Source organism: Strix aluco, chromosome Z (genome assembly GCF_031877795.1).
Source record: "Strix aluco isolate bStrAlu1 chromosome Z, bStrAlu1.hap1, whole genome shotgun sequence".
In the NCBI taxonomy this organism is placed as follows: domain Eukaryota; kingdom Metazoa; phylum Chordata; class Aves; order Strigiformes; family Strigidae; genus Strix; species Strix aluco.
This window is the reverse complement of record NC_133971.1, coordinates 71776418-71799613: the sequence shown is the minus strand read 5'-3', so window position 1 is coordinate 71799613 and position 23196 is coordinate 71776418. Positions and strand designations below refer to the sequence as shown.

The 23196-nt window shown below is 39.5% G+C and overlaps 1 protein-coding gene across 6 annotated transcripts in view; it reads left to right on the top strand.

Moving 5' to 3' along the window:
• Window positions 1–23196, top strand: part of NTRK2 (neurotrophic receptor tyrosine kinase 2) — a 209187-nt gene that overhangs the window by 24002 nt on the left and 161989 nt on the right. For all 6 annotated transcript variants that reach the window (XM_074812059.1, XM_074812064.1, XM_074812060.1 and 3 more), the window contains exons 4-6: window positions 1369–1437; window positions 5163–5317; window positions 19126–19262. In XM_074812059.1, coding sequence (XP_074668160.1) covers window positions 1369–1437; window positions 5163–5317; window positions 19126–19262 — 361 coding nt within the window. The remainder of the gene's footprint in view (window positions 1–1368; window positions 1438–5162; window positions 5318–19125; window positions 19263–23196) is intronic.

Sequence of the window (23196 nt, the reverse complement as noted above, 5' to 3'; positions counted from 1 at the left end):
GGGATGGGGTTTGATGTGCTTCACATTGCCTTGGTGTTGGAGACAAAAAACCAAGTCCATATGAAGATTCAATTTCTTTCTTTCAACCTCCCAACGTATGGCTTATACATACTAGGGAAAAAAATCATACTGGCAGTTTTTACTTAAACACGACTTCTGTCCTACGTGCAAATTGTACTTTAATTTTGATACATCCAGTCAGGGTCCATGAGATGTTTCCACCGTCATCTGCCGTAGGGCAGTCCAGTTCACCTGACTAAAGAAATAGTAGCTCATCTGTTTTGTTCTCACACATTAGGACCAGTCAATTTGTAAACTTCAGGCTGTTGTTCGACAGAAGGAATCAACGAGGAAATACAGTAAATAAAATCTCTTGAAGATTTTGTTCTAATCATTTGTAGAAGATCCAACTTTAATTTCTCTGAAAATTAGCTTGTACTCAGAGATCAAGGACTGAAAGTTTGGGAAGTAAACACTGTGTTCTTTAGTCAAAAGAGAAAAAAAGAGGTTTAATCCCTGGTTTTAAATGCAATGCAACTTTAACTGTGGAGCCCCTGTGGTTCCTTTATAATACCACATAAAACTCGTGGTATTTTGGCTCATAACACTGACTTGCACTGTACTGCTGGCAGTTACACAGTTTACTGCTCTCACTATCTTTAATTGGTGGACTGATAAGACTGTGGAAAAACAGCATTATTTTGCTTTGGGGTGGAGAAGGCAATTTTGTAAGCGTGGGAGGGGAGGAGTATTTCTGATTCATTTGAACATTTCTTTGCATAATGGGAGAGGACCTTTCACTTAATTACCACTGAAACCGTAAATGCTTAATTGACATAAAAAAGCCCAATATAGGCATTTTACAGTTTTCCTTTTGATCTTCCATGTGGGTGCATATTGTACATGCAATTTGAAAAGAATAACTAAAAGGCTCTGATGTGGATGTGTGCTAGCATGTGAGGAGGGCCTGTGTGAGTACAGTTTGGTGCAGCATCAAAGAAAGGGATACACCCATTTCACTTATGAATAAATTGAGCATGTAATTAACACCTGGACTTTACAAAATACTTTTGAAACACAATTAAATCTGCTGCTTTTCTGCAATGAACAGAAGTGCTAAAAGTGAAAATATTGATCCCTGCTGAGTTTGATTTTTGAATGTATTTGACTTCTGATGCAGACTGGATTCAAACCCTTGAAACCCATCAAACCATAAAACGAGACTGAGCACCATTTCTTTGCAACTGGAGTCAAAGGAATAAGGGCTTTTTAGAGCTGGTTTGAGTTCTTAATTGTTTTTGAGACACAAACTATATTTTCCGTGTAAGAAGCAATTCTAATTAATGCAATCTTTCTTTTTTCCCATAGCAATTTATCCAGAAACAAGCTCTCAAGTTTGTCCAAGAAGCCTTTTCGCCATCTGGGTTTGTCTGATCTGTAAGTTGACATTTCTTAAAATAAAGTTTATTTTTAGTTGGAATGGAAGAACAGGACTTTGAAGTTTGTTCTTTTGAAGGTAAAGGTCCATCAATGATTAGGAATGAAATTCTGATCCAAAGAAAGCAGCAATTGGGCACTTAAATGCAGAGATATTTTCATTCCAGGGCTTCAGGAACGTCAAATGTATGTTTTAAAACAATGTGGAGGTCAAAATAGCCTCTTCCTTTCAGCTTTAAAATATTTTATTGTGAGAGTACTTCACACAAAACTACTGGTGTTTATTAAATATTTGAGCTAGTGAAAATACAATCTTCTAAGATATTCAAATGAAGCCTCTCTTTCATTATATTGGCCCCACAGCTGCTATGCTTATGGTTGGCTATTGAAGAACATTTTTATTCTCTTAATTCTTTGAATTGCATTGTGCTTTATATAATCATTTGGTAATGAAGCACTGGTAAACATATATTTATTGATTGTTTCAGTATTACATTTTTATCCTCTGTTCCATCAAGCAGAATTTCTGTGTTGGTATACATTCCAAAATTTTGGTCATCTTGTGCATTCTTTGCTACTATGGTACTGCAGAGAGTCTGCAGGAGGTTTGGGAGGGCTGGGACTGCAGAGGAGAGGGAGATTGCTCTCCTGGAGCTCGGAGTAGAGTCAGAAGTTGTCCAAAATGCCAGCCCAAGTATTGCAACACCAGCCTTGCAATCACTCTTCTGGTGAGCTTCAGCATGTGAGAAATGAAATGAGCAAATCCCAGTAGCACAAAGAGAGGTTATGCCCCTTAGGTATGTTTTGTTGATAATTAAGTTGGTATAATCACTTTCTTTACAGCCCAGGGAACATTGCTCACTGGAAGTTTCTTTCATAACTTGGCGGTCGCCAAGCACTCTGATGGAGAGACTAGCTAGTTGCAGAGCACTCACATCGCTCTATGCCCTGCATAGCTCTGTTGTTTCTGAAGTCCCTGTTTCTTCATATGCTGTATCTAGTACCTGCCAAAAAGCCATCATAAGTGTGTACTTGGCTGTAGGTTCTATTTTGTAGTTGTCATGACCTCAGAAAAATAGATACAGGACCCAGACTGTGCACCCAAGCACACAGTGTGAAGCTTAGTGTTCTCTTAGTTTTTCTAAGCAGTTAGTGAAGAAATGGAGTAATCTTTACCCCTCTTCCCAGGTTGCAGAAATGTAAGAGTAGGTATGTTCTAGCTTAGGCAACATGCAAAAAAGGCAATGACTGCAATTTTGAAGACATACTCTCCTCCCAGTTTCTTGGAGTTTGTCTGCTGCTGGTAGGTTTATTGGAAAGCACAAGTCAAGCCACTCCTGAATCTCTTCCTCCTGGGTGAACAGCTTGTTTTAGGCTGTGGGTGAAGTGAGTGCTTACAAAGATCTTGAAGGAGAACAACATCAGTGGTGCTGATCTTTCTGAAGAAGTTGGTTTGCTCCTGGGCAGAAAGAAGTAAAAAAAAGATTTGGGACAGAGAGTGAGAGAGTCAAATGTTACAAATATGTGACAGGAATTATGGAAAAAAAGTCTAATGAGGCAAGGGAATAACACTTAGAGGGAAAACAACTGGCTGGTGTGAATCAAGAGTGAATATATTCGTGGTGCTAATACCAGAGTTAAACAGTGGCCATTCAGTGTCATGGTAGTAGAAGCAAGGGAAGGGTACTGGGAGTGAGCCAGACCTGAGAAAAGTACTGGGAGTGAGCCAGACCTGAGAAAAATGGCTGGTGTGAAGGTTAAACTGCATAGCATTTGAGGTATGGAAGCAATATGTGGTGAGGGACAAGTTGAGAGAGAGAGAGTGGATACAAAATTCAGATAGAGTGTTGTGGGCTTGGGAAAGAGTTGGAGTGTAGGGATAGAAGAATTAAAATTATGCAAACATAAATTTGCAGTGGGGGGAAAAAAGCAGAGCCTGAAGGGAGGAAGAACCATGATAAAATTAGTATCAGTTGAACAATTCTGTTCATAAGTAGCTAATACATAGGTGGAAAATCAGAAAGAGCCGAAAAAGAAGAATATTGGAAGGGGAATCTGAGAGGAGAATGATGCCATAAATACCTTCCAAGGAGCTTCCTCTAAATCTGAGAAACATGTCCTGTTGTTAACACTCTTGTAAATCAAAACATAAAGGGATGAAAAGTAGAGTGAAGTAGGAGATACTCACCAGGTATTGGAGGGAAGGAGATGCCACTTTGAAAGGCTTCTTCTTTTAGAACAAACTATGGCTGCAGCTGTAAAATTACAGCAAACAAGATAAAGACACATAATTTACTTTTACTAGGTCAGATTCTTTCTTACACACATGTGAAGGGCCATCATGCCTCTATCCAGCATCCTGCCTATGATGTGCCTAACTCCCTTATTGGGTTTAACACAAAATAAAACAGTGGAAGAAAAGGGCTGCTCAGTCACTGGTCAAGGGAAATCTCTCTTTTACAGAAAAGTTATACAGTTAAATAGATGGGAAGTATGCTGTTTTGAAAATGCGTGTTGTAGGTTTTGACCCAAGCGATCCTAAGGTTCATACTCTGTCTTGCACAAACAATTCTTGCCCGTGCTGTGGTGGTGTTGAAATTCAGCAGATGATTTCTGTGAATACAAATTGCTCCTTCATACACTTGTGAGAATGATTGCTGCAGCTGTTAATCTTCACAGAACTGCAGATGGCTTTTGGGAGAACAGGTTACAGCTCTGATAAACTGAGTTTTTCATGATTTTCACACTTCATGTCCTCAGGAGGCGTTTATGAGCATAGACTCTGTGGGCAGTTTGAGTTTGGTTTCTGTACATTGAAAATACCCATGAAATTTTGTAAAGAACAATTGTCCTCTTTGTAATGAGAGGCCTTACACAGTCACTTGCACATGCTTTACTGGATCTCATCTATGCCTGTAGGAGATAGAATAACACTGGGTCACTTCTTATGTAGACATTGGGATATTTCTGTTCATATTCTTCTTGGGCATTATTGCACTACATTGTTGTGTAGTTGTATTAAATTTTAAAAATAGAATTTGGTAAATTTGCTAACCTGTGGTTTAAATTCCATGCAGCATACCATATAGCTAGGTGATACATTTCTTTTTCAGGGCCATTTTGTCAATTAGTGTTTTTTTCATGACATTACCTAGGGTTTTACTGTAAGTTTTCTAGAGTGTTGTAGCAGATGAATTTTGAAGGTTAGGTAAAATCTTCTTTTATGATTAGAGTTTGTTAGAGCTTGCCTGTAATCCATGGCTGTTTGACTCTATAAAGAATTTACCACGTCACAGCAGTAAACCATTTCTGGCATGATCTGTCTGAGGTAGCTGAGCAGAGAGTCAAGTGTAGAAGAGAGGAATGCTGATCTCAGCTTGACTCTTATGACATAAAATGCAGCTTGATGGAAAGCCCAGTTCTCCATGCACTCCTGATTTACACCAGTGAATTGGAGATACTAGTCGAGCCCCCTGTGTGATCTTTCCAATCTATGACAGTCTGGATTCTTGGTGCAAGGAGAGCTTCATTCTCTACATGGAAACCGTTAACTACCTACAGCTTGCATTGCATTGAGGTTACTAAAGTTGCGTTCCTTGTCCTACTTAACTAAAGGGTTGAACTTCTACTTTCACACAGCTGCGTCCTTGGAGTCCCCCTGCCCCTCATTTTTTCTATGTGCATGACATTCTGCATTCTAAATAAATTGGGTTTTTTTGCTATAGGGTATTGGTGGACAATCCGTTCAAGTGTTCCTGTGAAATTATGTGGATCAAGAAATTCCAAGAGGCCAAGTTTTACACAGAAACTCAGGATTTATATTGCATAGATGACAACAACAAGAGGACAGCCTTGCTGGATATGAAGGTCCCGAACTGCGGTAATACTCTTTTAACATAAAATTACTGCTAAATTATCGTGAGACAGGAAAAACAAACATGCTTTTTTACAAGATACCTATCAGGATGACAACAGTGCTGCTAAAGGAAAAGGTTTCGGTGGAGATATTTACCATTCAGTGGTCTTTCACTCCACATGGAGTAATTTTGGGAGCTTCATGTAAAGCTGCTTTTTTCCTTGATCCTTTAAAAATGTACCATATTCAAGTGCAGGAAATCGGAACACCGATTATAGATAACACACAAGAATTATATAAAATGCATGTGCCTTTGTTAAACTAAATAGTAGTGTTTCCAGGCTCAATAGACTCAAAAGTTTACCTTCTTGATTTTTTTTTTCAGGTATTTAAGGTTAATGAAGTCTTTATTTTCCTTCAAAAATACAAACTCTAGTTCTGGGACCATAGGAGGAAAATTCAGAACTGCCTGCTAATAGAGACAAATTAGCAATAGCTCTGTTCTTTGCATGGATAAAACTCTGCTTAGTTCACTTGTAAAGGCTATGCAGAAGAGTCATAACAAGCTTAGGCCTGTAGCACTTCGCAGCATGTTTTCAGTTAGCTTATATGGATCTGGAGTTAATGGGAAAACGATGTAACAAGAAGGTTATCCCCTTACTTTTTTTTGTATACAACTTTGCTGCTTGTATAAGGTCCTGGGACAGCTGGTGAAAGATTTCAGCCACTAGTTGAGATTTCTTCTCATCTGTATGAGGGACAGAGGCTGGGTGTTTCTGACTCGATGTGAGACCTTCAGGAGTTTGGAGTTTCCTTTGCAGAGTGGAGAACTGGGCTGTGCAGTAGCAGGCAGGCAAGAAGGAAAGAGAGCAAGGGTATCCTCATGGAGGGCTGATTTGCACTGGGAAAGCTGTAAGTGAAGGTGAATAGCAGGAGGAGCACAAAAATGATACCTTTTCTCCTTCCACCTTTGCCCATTGAGTATCCTTTTCTCCACTGCCTATATTGAGGGTGTGACACCCTCTGATAGCAGCTGCCAGCAAGGAACAGCCATGGAGGGGCTACAGACCCAACATAAGGGGCGCTTAATGGCAGTAGTGCGTTTTATGGGCCCGTATCATGCTGTTGGTCTTGTGTCCATCTTCCTGCTGGGGCCAGGCATGACTGTAATGTATTCATGACAAAAATGGTGCTCAAAAAATGAAGCAACCTTTAGGGGGTCTTGTGAGCTGCACAGTTCGTGTTGTGTGCTGCAGGATCTGATTTACCTGATCTGGGAGATGGTGCTGAGCTTCAGCTGGATGGATCAGAAGTAGATTAATTTGCTGGGTCTAGAAAAGTCTCCTAGTGGACTGAGATCAATTAGTACAAACCAGGAACTCCAGCATACTCTTTTATAACATTCTTGGCTGGCACATCTAGAAGCTACCAGGTAGCTAGGATTTTCCTTTGAAAACTTTTGATGTTAAATGTCCAGAATTAAACCAATGAGACATTTCTTTCTCCTGAGTTCTTGACCATCTGCAGTCACAACAGACTCATCTCTGACCTCTTGATGCTCTGTGTGTGTACACATGTGTGCATCCTGTGGGCATATCTTGACTGAAATACTTGCCATGACAAGGGAAGGTGGTACTTCCAACTAGAGGGGGAAGAGAAGGAGGAAAGGTTGAGTATATACAATATTCAGAATGGAATTTGCAGTATGTGAAATTTGCATATGGGAAACATGCATTTTGCTGAAGATCTGTGTGGATATCAACACATGCCTGCAAATTATTTGTTAGTTTACAGGGTCCAAATATCACTAAACCTTACATAAGTTTTTTCCTTTTTTTTCCTTTTCTTTTAGTGGGTCTTTCCCCTTAATTTACCTTTTTCAAAATGAAGCAGTGCAAGACCTAGGTTTTTAATTAAGATGACAACATGGCCTTTTCTTAGGCACAGAATAGAGAATCCCAGGTGAAGAAGAATGAGTCTTGGTGAGCCTGGGCTGTGTTCTGGAAGATGCTGGAAAGATCCAATGTGTGGCTCTTGCTTTCAGTATTTCTGCAGATACTTCTCTGTGTTTAAAAGGACAAGACTTAATTTTTAAAAAAACCCATTGACATAGCTGGTTTATTTCCAGAGCTTTCTGAGAGGCTGATAGATAGAACTGAAATAGAAGAATAATTCAGCTTTTGACATACGTGAACTTTTTATCCTGTGAACTCCATGACCTTTTTAGCTCCTTTTCACGTCAAGATTAATTTTTGGGTATGGAGTCCTTTGAATTTTGTTAATAAAACATTTTCTAATTTTCTCTGCTAATGAAATGGTTTCATTCCATCTCTCTGGTTTGTTAAATTTTTTTCATTTAGAAACTAAGCAAACATGTTCTCTTCTTATGTGCAGGTGTTATTAATTACTTCATAATATTATAGTATGTGGCCTGTACAGTATGTGGTAAACATCTTGGTAATAGGACATCTTGCTATTGTGTGCTGTTAATAAATCTCTTGCTGGGAAGCTGGAAGAGGTGACTGTGGTTTCTTGATCATAAGGCTCTGGTTTATAGATAATTGATGTGAAAATCAGCAAAGTTCGGTGGTACTTATTATTTATATGGTGGAAGTGTTCATTAATGTGCTGATTAAAGGCTGGTGGCAATTTAGATGCCATCAACTTTGTGATTTATGTTCTTGAAGTTTAAAGCAGGTATGCTCACTATCTAGAAGATCCTTTCCAGCTGCAATATTAAAAGTGTTAATCAATTTTGTGATGTTTGCAGAATTATTTTTTCAACTGCATTTGAAATGTATTTATGTATGATGATGTCCTAGTTTCGGCCAGGATAGAGTTAGTTGAAAATTGTCAGATTCTTCTAAGTTTTAAATTCACACTTAATTACTACGTCAAAGGTTTTTAAGCTGCATCGACCACAATAGTGTTAGCAGAGCCTTCTGTGTAAAGGAATGGTGGTGTTTAGTTTTGCCATTTTCACAGCATTTGGTGGTTGTCTGTACAGCATGGACAGCATCACCACCTAGGCTATCCTCTTATTTTTGTTTCCACCTGATAAATAGCATTAGAAAATGAAGAAAGAGAACTAGATAAGTAAACACTTCGGTTTTATTACTGCTTCTGTAAGCTCTGGCGGCAATTGCCACCGGTGTATCATGTCCTTGGAAGTGAGGCATGTCCTATGCCTGGGGTAAGGTCACTCAAAAAACCGTCAGTCTGCAGATCAGCTGGAGCTCACTGAATGCCAGGGAGGCAAGACTGTGTCTTTGGGACTGTTATTAAGGTGTTGGTTGATCCCTCTGGTATGCATTCAGTTACTCAGCTGCTAGTGTTGAACTCACTGATACTGAAAGAAGTCTTTTTCACTTGTGGTATTTTTGGGAGACGCCTGGCTTCCACAATTATCTTTGCAGTCCTGTGTGGTTTTTTTGTTGCTCTGGATCTCAATCTGGCATTTTGTCTTATCTGGCCAATTTAGTTAATCATGATTGTTTTATATATGCTGGTGTGGTGCTTGATCTGGCTTTCATTTTTCTTACTGTCCCATCTTTGTATGCTTATTTATCATATATTGTTTCTGCAGATGTTTTCTTTCTTGTCATTGGTCATGCATGCTAGCTAAAGTCTGCTGAACAAAGTGGCAAATTAGTCACATGTACTAATTACAACAAAGGTATGTACAGAGTGGCTATTTGTTTACATATGCAGCCAACCACCAGAAATGTTGCCTAGTCCGAGAACTATGGGATTTTATGAATGATAACATTTTTTGTCTCTTTTCCTTTGTGCATGAAGTATTGTGGTGTTGCTCTTCGTGCTGCTTCCTGTGTATGACTGATAAAATGTTAGAAGTCGTTGTAATGTAGAATTACAGTCTAAAGAGATGGGTTGCCCATTTCTTGCTCGGTTGGGAAAACCATGAATGTTTACAGGCAGTTTTTCAGATGACTACAAATGGACTGGATCTGGCTTCATTTCAGCCTCTTTCTGGTGATAGATTTTTGTCCTAGAGGTAAATAAGTAAATGGTAATGGCAGACTGGAGGCAGGGTTATAAGTTCTAAGGGGGTGAAAAGGCAAACTGAACGATTGACACGTTTATTTCTTTGAATTTACAGAAAAGATTTGTAGTATTAGTGAGTCAATAAAATAAGCATTAGGTCTTAGGCAGTCACAGTACAATGCCGTCTAAAACCACAAGCGAAGGCATAATCCAGTGGGTGTTGACATTTTTTTGCCATTATCAGCCAGACTTCACAGATAAGACTATCAGAAGGAGAACATTACAGGCAGAATGCAGTTTAAAAAAAGCCTTAAACATTCTCTGTGTTTACCTTTCAGAATATTCAGGGGCTTTCTAGCCTGTGTTGTTTATTTTGGCTCAAAAACTAGATGTTATGCATGATGTATGATAGAAAACTGTTCTTATTTTCTCTGTAAGAGTTTTAGTTCTTATCTGTGATCATGGGCTGTATTTTATCAGAGTTTTGACAGTAATGGGGTTTCACTGTTGCTCCAAAGTTAAGTTATAATTTTCCAATCTTACTTAAAAAAATTTTCATTATTCCAACTTCTAAGTGAAAATAACCAATAATTAATGGATGTTTGAAAAGGCAACAGGATTCTTGTTTTCAAAGACATGTACATAACTTCTCTGAAAGCATGCACACTTTTATGTGTTCATGAAGCAACCAGTAACTCATACAGATGTCTAGATGTATGATACATAAATCATGTGATTTGTGAATAATGACAGTTGAATGTACGTGGTGCATGTAAACATCTCATATTTTTTTAAAAAAAGCAGAATTTTGTTTTATAATTCTGATTCGATTTCTGCTTTAACTTGAATGAAGCAGGTTTATAATACAAAGCAGGTTAGAAATAGAAAGAAGTAAGGCACTAAGGGAAAGAAACATGTCTTGATCACTCAAGTATTGTTCTTGAGCTCAGTGCATTGTGCAGGTTTGCAGAGGTGCTCTCTGTGCCTTACTTGACGCATTTGCGTTAGAGTGGAGTACTGATCTACAGCTATCTGACTGTTGACTGGTGGTATTCTTACTTTGCTCATATGATGTAACTAGGTGAAGACTGATGACTAGATAACTGTATTATAAAGTCTAAAGAAAGTACTTTTTTCACTTTAGAAGTGGAGACATTTCTTGAAGTCATCCCTTCAGCTGTATACTTGGTATACAGTATACTTGGTATCAGGAGTGCAACCCATCATTTTAATCATTTATGTAATTCTCTGAAAATGTTCCTGTTTCTTTATCACATGTTTATCACGTTGCAGTATTTGACAGGTTGGCATTATTTTCAGTATTTGCTGAACAGACATGTAATTTCCCAGATAAAGATACAGCAGTTGCAACTGCGTTACATGCACTTAGTGAATAAGAAGCCATTTGTTAGAAGTTTGCATGAGCTAGTTTTAGGCCTCAATAACTTGGATTACAAATTCCCCATTCAGGGACTTTGAGAGAAAACATGGCTGGGTACCTTCAGGAGACTACTAGCAAAGGAATTGTTGATAAGGTTGATAGCCTCTACAGAAACATATAACGAGAAAATTCTTGCAGACAAACTGTTGATATTAATATGGGGGAATGGGGTCAATTAAATGATTCAGGTGATGCAAGATTGCTTCTTATTCAGCAACTTCCTACTAGAAACCAGGTCAGGCCTAGGGACCTTAAGAGAAAGGTCCTGGGCAGAAGTTAAGGAGCTAATGTAAACATTGGAAATGCAAGACCTTCGTTTGGTTTGAAATGTCAGCAGCAACCTTCAAAGCTTCTGTGCAGGTTGACTGTAGAAGATGGTTCGCTGTCCAAGTGAATTTGTTCTGGTGCACAGCTTTTGGTGATTTTTGCCTGCATGGCATTCATGATGGCATTTGAAGTCCTAGAAGGGATGACATTCTGCGGAGGTTGCATTTGTTGCTGTAATTGTGAAGATGAGTTAGCAAGTTTTGTGGCCTTTGCTGTGGCACACACTGGCTCTACTTACAGAAGTTTGCTTCTAGTGTTAATTTCAGTTAAACAGGGAGTGATGGATTATTTAAAGGCAAAGTAAGGGTCTATTTGCTCTGGGAAAGCATACTTTAAAGACTCATCATCTTCCGGTAGAGGCTGTACTTGTTTAATTATTTTCTGTAAAGGTTCCCAGATGAATGTGACAATCAGGTGTGTCATGATTGGAGGCAGATTTCTTTTAGTATTTTAAAATATTTGGGTGGCTCAGTGAGCTGCCACATCACTCATTCTGCTTCCCAACAGAAAGACATTCCTCCATAGACTTAACAAGGTGGATGTTGTATCAGATCTGGCGCTGTAAGAAAATGAGAATTGGTCTTCTAAGAAGGTATGTTGAAGCAGCAAGTGCATCTAGCAAGAAGAGGTCTGAAGTGAGCTTGTTCAGTGTGCCTTCCAGCTGCTCATTAGGAAATGCAGAAGGCATGGGAAAGTCCTAAACTCTGGTCTGAATGACTTTCCTCAGGGCGTTGGCAAGGAGCCTCTACGTTTGGTCTCAGTCTCTCCCAATGGTACAAACTTGTGCTTTTCCTTTCAAAAGGGCATAACAAGAGCTGCTCCTTTTTTTTAAAAAAAAAAAAAAAAAAAAGTAGTGGCTACAGGAGGAGATTTTGTCATCCTTCTCTGAGTTCAGATTCAGTTCAGGAATCTAACCTACAACTTCAGGGATAATGTCCTCACCACCACCCTGTAGAGTGTGTGAGACTATTTTAGCTTTACCCTGTCAGACGTGTGCAAAGTACCATGGTCGTTGTGGAAAACACCCATCAAGATTTGCTGTGCCATATGGCGAGCATGTCTCTGTTCAGTGTTTATTCAGTGCTCTATTCAATGGCTATGTATTCTCCTAAAGAGTTGAAGAGATTTTGATCTGGGACAGTTTCTTTAATTTACATTAACACAGTGAGTAGAGTATGGAAATATGCTGGGGAAAAGGGTCATCAGGATTCCTTTTCCTCTTTCCCCCTTATACCTTTCAGATTAGTGCCTTTACTTTTCATTTTAATCCAAGGGAAATTTCCGGTTTTGTTGTGGATGATGACAAATTTACAGTGAAGAAATGGAGAGTAGGGCCTGGTGGTTAGAGCAGTGAAATGAGAAGTTGTGGGCTTCTCTTCCCTGTAGCTGGAGAAGAAAGTGATCTTTGGGCTCTGGAAAAAAAGAAGATACATGAGAGATGATAATTTTTAAAAATGTTCGTCATTTCTGCTAATTCTGTATTTTATTTGTCTTAACATGTTTTAATTTTCATTGAGTATGGTTGTGGTTGTTTACTTGCAGTAATTTTGGTGAGATTTCTGCAATTATCTCTATGTATGGAGCATTTTGATTCTGTGGTTGTGATACAACAGGAAACAGAAACTAAGATTTATGTTTCTCTAATTCATGTTTTGCATGTAAACTTCTGGGGTATCCTGTTTATAGTGCTCTAAAGATGCAGCCAGGCTGATTTTTGGCCCTGTCGTTCTGCAGACTTCTGTGGAAACATGTCCACTTACCCCATGTCTGAAATCTGGCTCAGAGCTTGTTGGCTGCAGACAGTTGCTAAGTGCAACAGAGGAGGTGAATCACATATCCAGCAGCTCCTAGCTTTATAGCTAGAATTACTAGAAAGTTTTTTGCTTTGATTTTATACCCATAAAAGCCCATAGGAAAAGACCTTTGGAATTTGTAATCATGCCTGTATTTTCAAACAAGGCAGAATTTTAATAGAATGATTTAAGAAAACTCTGTTTTTCTTACATCTTACATGATACAACCTGTTTGGAACCAGTAAGACCTCTGAAATTTGCAGATCCATGTGCACAGTTCTTAACAAATTGCATTGTCAGCCATCCTGTTTTCAGGTTCCAGAAGTACAAGTAGTGGGTGTTACTAAGCTGCTTAGTGCTGTAATTAGTTTATGTTTTCTGCCTGGAGAGAAGAAGCAAAACAAGGGGAGTCAAGAACCTTGGGCTGTATTGAAACCCTATGTGAGGCAAGCTGACTGGGTTTGAGCCACTGTGTCTTAGGAATTACAAGTGATATTTTATAAATCAGTGGTTCTGGTAGTCTGCCTTTACATGGTTCAGTTGATAGATAGTTGCTGGCTCAGTATTAATTTAATCATTCTGGGTCTGATATATTTATTAAAAAGATGATTAAGGATTTCAGGTAAGGATTAAAATGACCTTATTAAACTTCAGATACAGGTGGCTACTTTTGAGAAAAAAACTGTCAATCTTTTCTTGGTGATTCCTTGTTCTTATCACAGAACAGGTTGACCTCCAAAAATGTGCCAAGCAAAAAAGAGATGTCATGGGCCATACTGAAAACCCATTTAGTGACACTGCATCATATCTAGACTCCTGGGAGTTTGTCAACAGGGCGATGAAAATCAGAGGCTTAGCATGCAAAGGATGGCGTAAATGAATGGATATTGGATTTGTGGTATTCTCTCAGGTGCTCATTTCTTCATCATGTAATTTCTTAGATATTAGTGAAGCTAACTGACAGTATTGAGAGAATTTTTTGGTCAAGGTTTTTGAACAGCTGAACAAATCCCAGAACTGAAAGGTGAAAGTTGAAGCTGAAAAAGTTAGTGTGGAAATAATATTGTAAAAAAATTTGTAACTGTGAAGATAGTTAACCAGTGAACTTGGGTTTAATGATGGATTCCATTCTCCTTGCTTAAGACCTTTTTCTTCTAAAAGCTGCTGTAGTATTCTGGCTAGAGTATTAACTTGGTGCTGAGAGTTGAGTTACAGACTACAGAGTTTTATTAGTACTGTTATTTCTTAATTAGGTCATAGCCTTCATTTGACGCTTAGTGACAGTCTGGGTCTACCAAGGCAAGTGTAAGTTTTCTGTAGGAAGTAGTAAGTAGCGGCATAAAGACTCTGAACGCCCTCTAGGAATTTAGGTACATTCTTTTTATTACTTTCCATTGGCAGTTGTGTCGCCAAATGCTGTAGTAACCTTTGAAAATTTCATCCAGAGTATTTGGTTTTGTGATTGCTGAAGTCCCAGCTGTGCACAGCAAAGATATGAGTCATTCCATAGTGATGCTTGACAGTTCCACTGTCTGATGGCCTCGGGCCATGGGTTTGCACTAATGATGGTCTGTGAAGGTAAATAGCTCCCCCCCCCCCCGCCGCCCCCTACCCCTGCTTAAAGGAGGGTTTGTTCCTTCTAAAGCATGAGATGATATTTGGAGAGACTCGGCTGACATAAATGAGTTCCTCTGGTTTTTCTGCTGTGTCCAGTTGTGCTGGGATGGGGAAAGTGACTGCTTATTCTAATCCAGACCTGCCTGTTCTCAGGAATAAAGTGTTACCAATTTGGGTATGAGAAAAGATATTCTGTGTGTGGTGAAATAATGTAGCTTTTATACACCCATACATAATAAAACACATGATTTGAGTGTACGCCTTCATCTGTTGAACTGCATAACTCTCTACTTCAGAGTTTAAAACTCTCAGTAGCAGTTTCTGTCCCCCCATTTTTGTAGAGGTTGAAAAGCTTTGGATAGTTTATTGAGAAGAGGAGAGACGTGAGAAAATGAAATAAACCAGAGTGGTCTTAAGAAGATCATTCAGAAACTCTTTTCTCTGTCCCCTCAGAACAGGAGAGCCCTCAATGAGTTTAACGTCACAAACAAATTTCAGAACTGGTAAAAGGGAATGGCTCTTGTATATGGCCTGGACAGTATGCCTGTGAAACTCATTGCTGCAGAAGGCTATTAAGGCCAAGGATATAGCAGATTTAAAAAAGAAATTGGATGCTAGCAGGGTTATTACTGATATCCAGAATTATAATAATTAATGCTATCAAAGTTTGAAAGAGATACTGCGTTTCCAGCTTTGGGGCACAGGGTAATCTCTGTCTGACAGATATCAAGATGAGACTTGTGGAAAGATGATGTCATGTCTACCTTGCATGGCTTTTATGCTACCGTCTAAACTTACTATTCCAGCAGTATACAAAAGTGTTTGAACCTGTTCTCTATTGTATCAATTACTGTATACAAAGTCCTTTAAAATGTACATATGTATCAACAGAAGCCATAGTCATCTAAAACACTGTAACCAAATTGAGTCAGGAGTAAATGCAGCATGGTTGGATATCTTTGTAGTTGTGTAGGTGTCAAAATGCTACTGACTCCTGTAAATGGTCTCACTACACTGAGCATACATATTGAGAACATGAGTCTGTTAGGGTGCATGGTGGTTTTTTAAATACAGTTATTTTTAGTACAGATTTTGCTGCTTAGTTTTATTGGTAAATCCAGTGTTTCACATTTTCTAAATACCAGGTCTCAGGCTACTGTCTGCTTTTTCCAAACAGAGCCACTTCTCAACTAGTGTATATTCTGCTGTGGAGCAATCTGGGTGCCACTGGAAATAAAAGCCAAAATGACCTTGTGGTTAAAGTTCACTAACTCAGGTTACCCAACCAGAAAAATTGAATCCCAAGGCAATTCTTGTATATGTTTCTCACCCACCTCTTATGAGTTGGGAAGGGCGTAAAAGTAGACACACACAATAATGTGATCTATTCTGTTCTGTTCTATTCTAACTTTTTTTCTTCAATGTTTTCTGCCAGATCTTGCAGCTGGTTTTTAGTGTAACTTTAGGAATCTACAGAATAATGACTGTTATTTTATAACCTCTGGCAGGGTAAAAGCGTGATGTAGCTGTTTCCCTCAGAGATACCACATCAGTATGACATGTGCAGAGTTTTGCGAATAAACAGCACTAGATCTAATTGTGTGGGGGAATCAGAACCAGTACCAGATGAATGAAACTTCAGTTGCCTATCCTGTAAATAAACACACTGCAGGAAGAACTTGTCTTAGAACTTAACAGCTATTAAAGGAGGGCTCTAAGGGACCAAAGTTTTTTTTATTTTTGCTTACATGAGAGTTTTCATGTGAAATGATGTGTTAGTAGGAACTGTACAGGCTTGCACAGTGAAACTCTGATGTGTCATACAGACCTTGTCCCAAATGCTGGGACCAGGAAGAAGTGGGGGGCTTTAATCTCTTTGCACATTCAGGTCTGGCAAGAGTAGTTGGAATGGTTTTCCGAGGTGGTGTGGAAGTGTACCTTTGTAAAGTAAATGATCTCATTACTTCTCTCCTTGTTCCCTAACCAGCATAATTAATATCCAAATGTGCCCTAAGATTAGTTTCATTTCCTGCTCGTCTAGTTGACAGACACTGCTGAGATTTGAATTCACATCAGGTGAGAGCAGATGGATACCTTCACTAACAGATTACTGCATCAAGGCATACAAACTGTCCAGCTCTGTCTCAATAAACTTCAACATATGATTTATAAGTGAACATAATAGAAGAAATCCATGATGCCTATAATAGGAATCATATTACAGCACTACTTAAAGCACTGGGAGAATTGCCTAAGCAGTTATTGTATACTTGTGCTGATCTTCAAATCTTATTAGGCAGGAAAGCATTGCCTGGAAAATTATTTGTCTTCTCTTTGTATTACTTCATCTCATTTAATTCTTATTGAACTAATTAAATGTAAAGGGAGATTTCCAATACATATAGCTTCTATTGAAGTTCTAGCAAACATACTAATCTGTCCACACTGATTTGATGGTTAATTGTTTGTATGGGATGTTTTACATAAGCAGAAGAGTCTCTGTTAAACTTGTATACCTGCAAGTCCATGATGAAACTACTGTACTCTTAACTAAAAACAAAACAACCAAAAAAAAGGAGAACCATTAGTTCAGAAAAAGAAAAGTCATTGCAAAATCATACATATATATCCAGCACAGTAGATAAGCTTGATTATTTGAGGTGATAAATTGCAAGTAAAACTTGCCTGGAACAGTTGATGAGAAATGCCTCATAAAGGAGGCCAAGGCTTTTTGCAGAGTGTAGCAGCTCCAAATAATGGTACAGTATCTTTTAAGAAAGATATGGTATTTCTAGCAGTAGAAAGGATAGAGGATAATAACTCTGTGCAACACACCATCTCTCTTGTCCTGAGTTACCACCATAACAGATGGAGCCCAAAGTCATGGACTAAATGAACTCAGTGGACATTTTGTGGACATTTGTGGACATTTTATGGATATTTTACAGGCATGGTCCATAGACTGAGGGAATGATATCTGTGTATTCTATCAAAGGATGGGAAGGGAATGGTGGTTAATGAGAATGTATTGGATAGTGTGGGACCTGAGCATGACATTATCGAATAAGGGGTGGAGAATGTACTGGTTTTGGTTGGGATAGAGTTAATTTTCTTCATAGTAGCTAGTATGGAGCTATGTTTGGATTTGTGCTGAAAACAGCGTTGATAACACAGGGGTGTTTCATTAATGCTGAGCAGTGCTTGCACAGAGTCAAGGCCTCTTCTGCTCCTCTCACCACCCCACCAGCGAGTAGGCTGGGGGTGCAGAAAAAGTTGGGAGCGGACACAGCCAGGACAGCTGACCCCAGCTGACCCAAGGGATATCCCAGACCATATGACATCATGCTCAGCATATAAAGTTGGGGGAAGAAGGAGGAAGTGGGGAGACATTCAGAGTGATGGTGTTTGTCTTCCCAAGTAACCATTACGTGTGATGGAGCCCTGCTTTCCTGGAGATGGCTGAACACCTGCCTGCCAATGGGGAAGTGGTGAATGAATCCCTTGTTTTGCTTTGCTTGCACGCATTTGCTTTACTTATTAAACTGTCTTTATCTCAACCCATGAGTTTTCTCACTTTTAGCCTTCCAATTTTCTCGACCCCATCCCACTGGAGGGAGTGAGCAAGTGGCTATGTGGTGTTTAGTTGCTGGCTGGGGTTAAACCATGACACTAGCATGTTGTGTAACTGTTTGCTATGTAAATAAACATGAAATGTGAGGTCCTCTGTGCCTGAAGTTGCTGCTGGCATTATTTTTGAAGAGGGTCAGTCTATAATTCCTTGTGTTTCTGTAAGCATTCAGCATAAATTTACTCTTTGGGAAGCTCCCAATGCTTTGGGTGCTGAAGAATGAGATACAGAGGGATTTATAGTTCTGTGAGATGGCGGGGGAGTCCTGATTCTTGCAAAGTCTGGGGTTGTTTCCTGGTGAGTGGTACCATCTCACTGCTTTTCTGGTTTCCTGAGGGCAAGAGCGAAGTCTGCTGAGGTGCCTTCGATAGCAGATCTGTGCAGTTGCTAACCCTCTCTTCTGTCCTTTCTCTCCTGGTTTGATCTGTTCAGTGCTGTTTCCCTCACTTAGTACTTAAGATCTAGGTTTTGCCTTGCTTTCTGTGAGCTGTCTCTCTGCGTGAGAGGAAGGGCTGCAGTCTTGTGTGATACTGGGAGCTAACAGGATTTTCCTGTTAGTGTGGAGAACAGTGGGAATACCACAGTGTCAGTTTGTGGAAAATAGAGGTTGCTTTGCAGCTGTTACAAAGAGACAGATTAAATTTCCTGTTTTAAAGAATAAGGGAAGGCTTTTTTTTCATTTTGAAGTTAAAAACTAAAGTTAGGATAACTTTTGTTTGCTCACCTGAAACATTTCCCTATATAATTAGATGAATGTATTTCCACATGCAGTAATATTTTCTTAGGATGTGAAGCAGAGGAATCACAGAAAAATGTTACGTAGCAGCCTAAAGATTGTAGTTATACATTTCCAAAGATGCTGTTTTTACTCCCTGACTGAATAGTAACTTACCACATTGAATATCTGATTTAGCAATCTTTTTGCTTGCATTTATACAGCTTGCTTAGAATTGAGCAGTGTCTATTTCTGTCAAATACAAATGCATGAGGGGTTTTTTTGTTGTTGTTGTTTCTATTGTAGACTTGCCCTCAGCAAACTTAAGCAATTACAACATCACTGTGGTGGAAGGAAAGAGCATCACATTGTACTGTGATACTACTGGCAGGCCACCCCCTAATGTGTCCTGGGTGCTCACTAATCTTGTTTCAAACCACGAGGTAAGTTTCATATTCAAATACATGACAAGTCAGAGACAGGAGGTACCTCCTGAAGGATGGAATGAAGGTTCATGTCCATCTTTACTTAACTTTTTATTAAAAAGCTAAATAAAAAATTAATGGTGGGGTTACATTTATTTTCCAGTTATTTTAAATTCAGGGTGACTGCCACAGTGCTTTTGGAGAATGGCAGACATTCACTCCTGATGCTGATTTGCACTCTGGTTTTTGGATGTTCACTTGTAAATGAGAGTACTGTAAAGTTTTGGAAATAATGTGGTGAATCAAGATACTGAAATGAGGGCTTTCTTATTATCACTGATACCTGCATACAGAGAATGTCTAATCTACCCTAACCATGAAAAACACTTTGTGTCTCTAATTTTATTGTATTTTCATGCCAAAAGCTTGGTGTGATGGAATTTGGTTGTAAATATTTTGTGGCTTCTTTAGTTTTTTCTTCAACAAACAAAGCAACAGCAGGAAGCCTTGGAAATAGAAGTGAAGGTTTTACTGAAAAGAATGGCTTTTTTAAAATGAAGTATGAAGTTGTTACCTCAATAAAATCATCTAGGCAGGGTAATTGTTTTTTCTGAGATCTTTGTGTTCTCTGTCCCTACTTTCGATTGTGTGCACACTAGAGATAGAATGATGAAGTTCTTTCTGATGGAAGTGTTGATAAGGAGAAGGCATATAAGCAGATCTTCAACACGCAGCTGCTGACCTCTTAAATTGCCGTTATTTACACAGCGGGCAAGACCCTCTGTTATTTACAATTTTATGGCACTGGCTTGTCTATATTCATGATGGTGCAGACTGCCTTAAGTGTCCTGGTCTGTACAAAGTGGGGGATGTGTACTTCCAAAACTTTCTGCAGTGTGGAAGAGGCAGGACCTCTGGGGTCTTATAATGTTTGTACTTTCTTCCTTGAGGTCATTATGTTGAGCCTGTATAGAATTTGACTTGCTTGTCTTTCAGCTTTCATAAGTAAGAGCTCTGCAGAGATCTATTTTTATTTTTAAAATCTTCCCTAATCTGTAAAACTAACCAAAGGCATCAGTCATCATCGAGAACAAGAAATTAAAACCGTTTGGGGAACCTATGCCAAGTTGTACTCTTTCTGTTTTTTTTTTTTATTGAGTTATGAGCTAAAACAAATGTGGGATGCTGTTCAAAAAGTGAGATCACCTCATTTTTTAACCCTCCTATCTTTGAAATGCCATGGTCAGTTTGCTTCAAGGTTTCCAGAAATATTCTGTCCTGGCATAACTTCATCTGGAGATGTCAGAGAGGCAGTACAGGTTAGCTACAGCCTTAGCTGTGGAACACAGTAATCTTTTCAGTAGCAGAAGAAGGAGTGCCTTTTAAACCTCATTTGCCATTCACAGCTGTCCTTCCCTTTTCTGTGAGTATTTTTTTTGGTTTCCTTTCTCTTACTTCCATATCTGAGTGTCTGCCTCCCTTTTCTTCACCTCCTATGCTGCTTTTCCCTGCTTTCTCTCTTTCATGTTTTACAAAGAGAGACATTAACAAAGATTAAAACTAAACTCTAGTCTTGCAAAGCTAACTGAATGCACTCAGTTTGTATGCTGATGTATAATCTGATTGATGTTGGTTAGATTTTTCTTGTTCTAGATTTCAGCCCTGAGCCTGTAATTGAGCCCATCTGCTTTCAGTCTCACCTCTGAGAGTTCACAGAATCATTTGGGTTCAAAAAGACCTTTGAGATCATTGAGTCCAACCATCAGCCCTACTCTGCAAAGTTCTCCCCTACACCATATCCCCCAACATCTCATCCAAACGACCCTTAAACACATCCAGGGATGGTGACTCCACCACCTCCCTGGGCAGCCTATTCCACTGTCTGACCACTCTCTCTGTGAAAAATTTTTTCCTAATGTCCAGTCTAAACCTCCCCTGTTGCAGTTTAAAGCCATTCCCTCTTGTTCTATTGCTAATTACCTGTGAGAAGAGACCAGCACCAACCTCTCTACAATGTCCTTTCAGGTAGGTGTAGAGAGTGATGAGGTCTCCCCTCAGCCTTCTCTTCCTCAAGCTAAACAGTCCCAGCTCCTTCAATCACTCCGCATAGGATTTATTCTCCAGGCCCTTCACCAGCTTCGTTGCCCTCCTCTACACTCGCTCCAGCACCTTGATATCTCTCTCGTATTGAGGTGCCCAAAACTGGACACAATACTCCAGGTGTGGCCTCACCAGTGCAGAGTACAGGGGGACTATCACCTCCCTACTTCTGCTGGTCACACTATTTCTAATACAAGCCAGGATGCCGTTGGCTTTCTTGGCCACCTGGGCACACTGCTGGTTCATGTTCAGCTGCTTGTCAATTAGAACCCCCAGATCCTTTTCTTCCAGAGAGCTCTCCAGCCACACCTCCTCAAGCCTGTAGCCATGCATGGCGTTGTTGTGGCCCAAGTGCAGGACCTGGCACTTGGCCTTGTTGAAGCTCATCCTGTTGACGTTGGCCCACCGATCCAATCTATCCAAGTCTCTCTGTAGAGCCTCCCTATCCTCATGCAGATCAACACTCCCGCTTAACTTGGTGTCATCTGCGAACTTACTGATGATACACTCTATGTCCTTATCAAGATCATCAATAAAGATGTTGAACAGAAATGGTCCTAACACCTAGCCCTGAGGAACACCACTTGTGACCGGCCGCCAGCTGGACTTAGCTCCATTGACCACCACTCTCTGGGACCGTCCATCCAGCCAGTGCTTGACCCAGCAGTTGTATATAGAGAAATGTGTAATGCGGTGTTTGCTTTACCATTCACCTCCCCTAGTGTCACACTGAAATCAAAGGGACCTTTAACTTCAGTGGAGTTGAGGCGTCATCGCGAGGTTCAAAATTCTGGTTGCACAGGACTGTATGGAGGAGTGTTCCCACATGTCCCCATTGTTTGCCACTGAAAGTCACTGTGGTTTTACAGATGCAGTGTGTTACTTGTTTGTGTTCTGTGCAGCACTGAAGTGTATGTGTACAGTAAGAAAAGTACCTCAAAAGTAGTTTTTAAAAATGATCCTAATTATTGTTTATTTTCTGAATGTGTATTGGTTTCTTTCCTATTTAAGAAAATAGTCTTGCATTTTATGAAAATTCAAATATGGAAATAGTAATTACTTGGAGATCATATGAAGGTCCTGATTTAAGAAAATGAGGGTCTTTGCTTTTTTTTTTTTTTTTTTTTTTCCGGTAATTCAGCCCTATTTTCTTTATTCAGTGTTGCATAGCTGTATATTCATATGGCATTTAAGGCTGTAAATGGTCACTGAACTTGCTAAGAATCATAAGAATCAAGATTTCCAAGAATCATCATTCTTACCTTAATTAGCCTGTACTTAAACACATAAAGCAGTATTTGGGCAGTAGCTTAGGTAGTAGAAGGTGTGTAATTTCTTGTGGAAATGAGAAGAAGCTTTCAAGAGAAATTTGGCTAAGGAGGAGGGAGAAGACACACTGTTGTCAAGGTACAGTAGAGCTCAGAAGGCAGCAGTGGAAGAGATGTCAAGTGTAAGTGTAAAGGAAAAAGACAAAAGGAAGAGTAAAGCAAGTATTGAGCAGAACATAGAAGGAAAGGAAGAGTTCAAGGAGGGCAGAGATAGAGCATAGAAATCAGTCATGAAGTGGAAGAGAGGGATGAGCAAGGGTATGGGTAGAGAAAAAAGCATTTGTGTAGAGGGGAAGAAGTGTTTAATAAAAAGGCAAAAAGTGACAGGACAGAAAAATGGTTGAGTGCAGTGTTTGTAGCAGGACTTTTGGAGCTTTGAATCCACTACCACTGACAGTTACAATTAGTTTTGTAGGTGTTTTATGCTGTTCGGATAAGACACTAAAGTAAGGCTTTGATTAATTGTGGATTGATACAGCTAAAAGGAAGGGAAAATGTAAAATGCCACTTAGCTCTGGCCAATG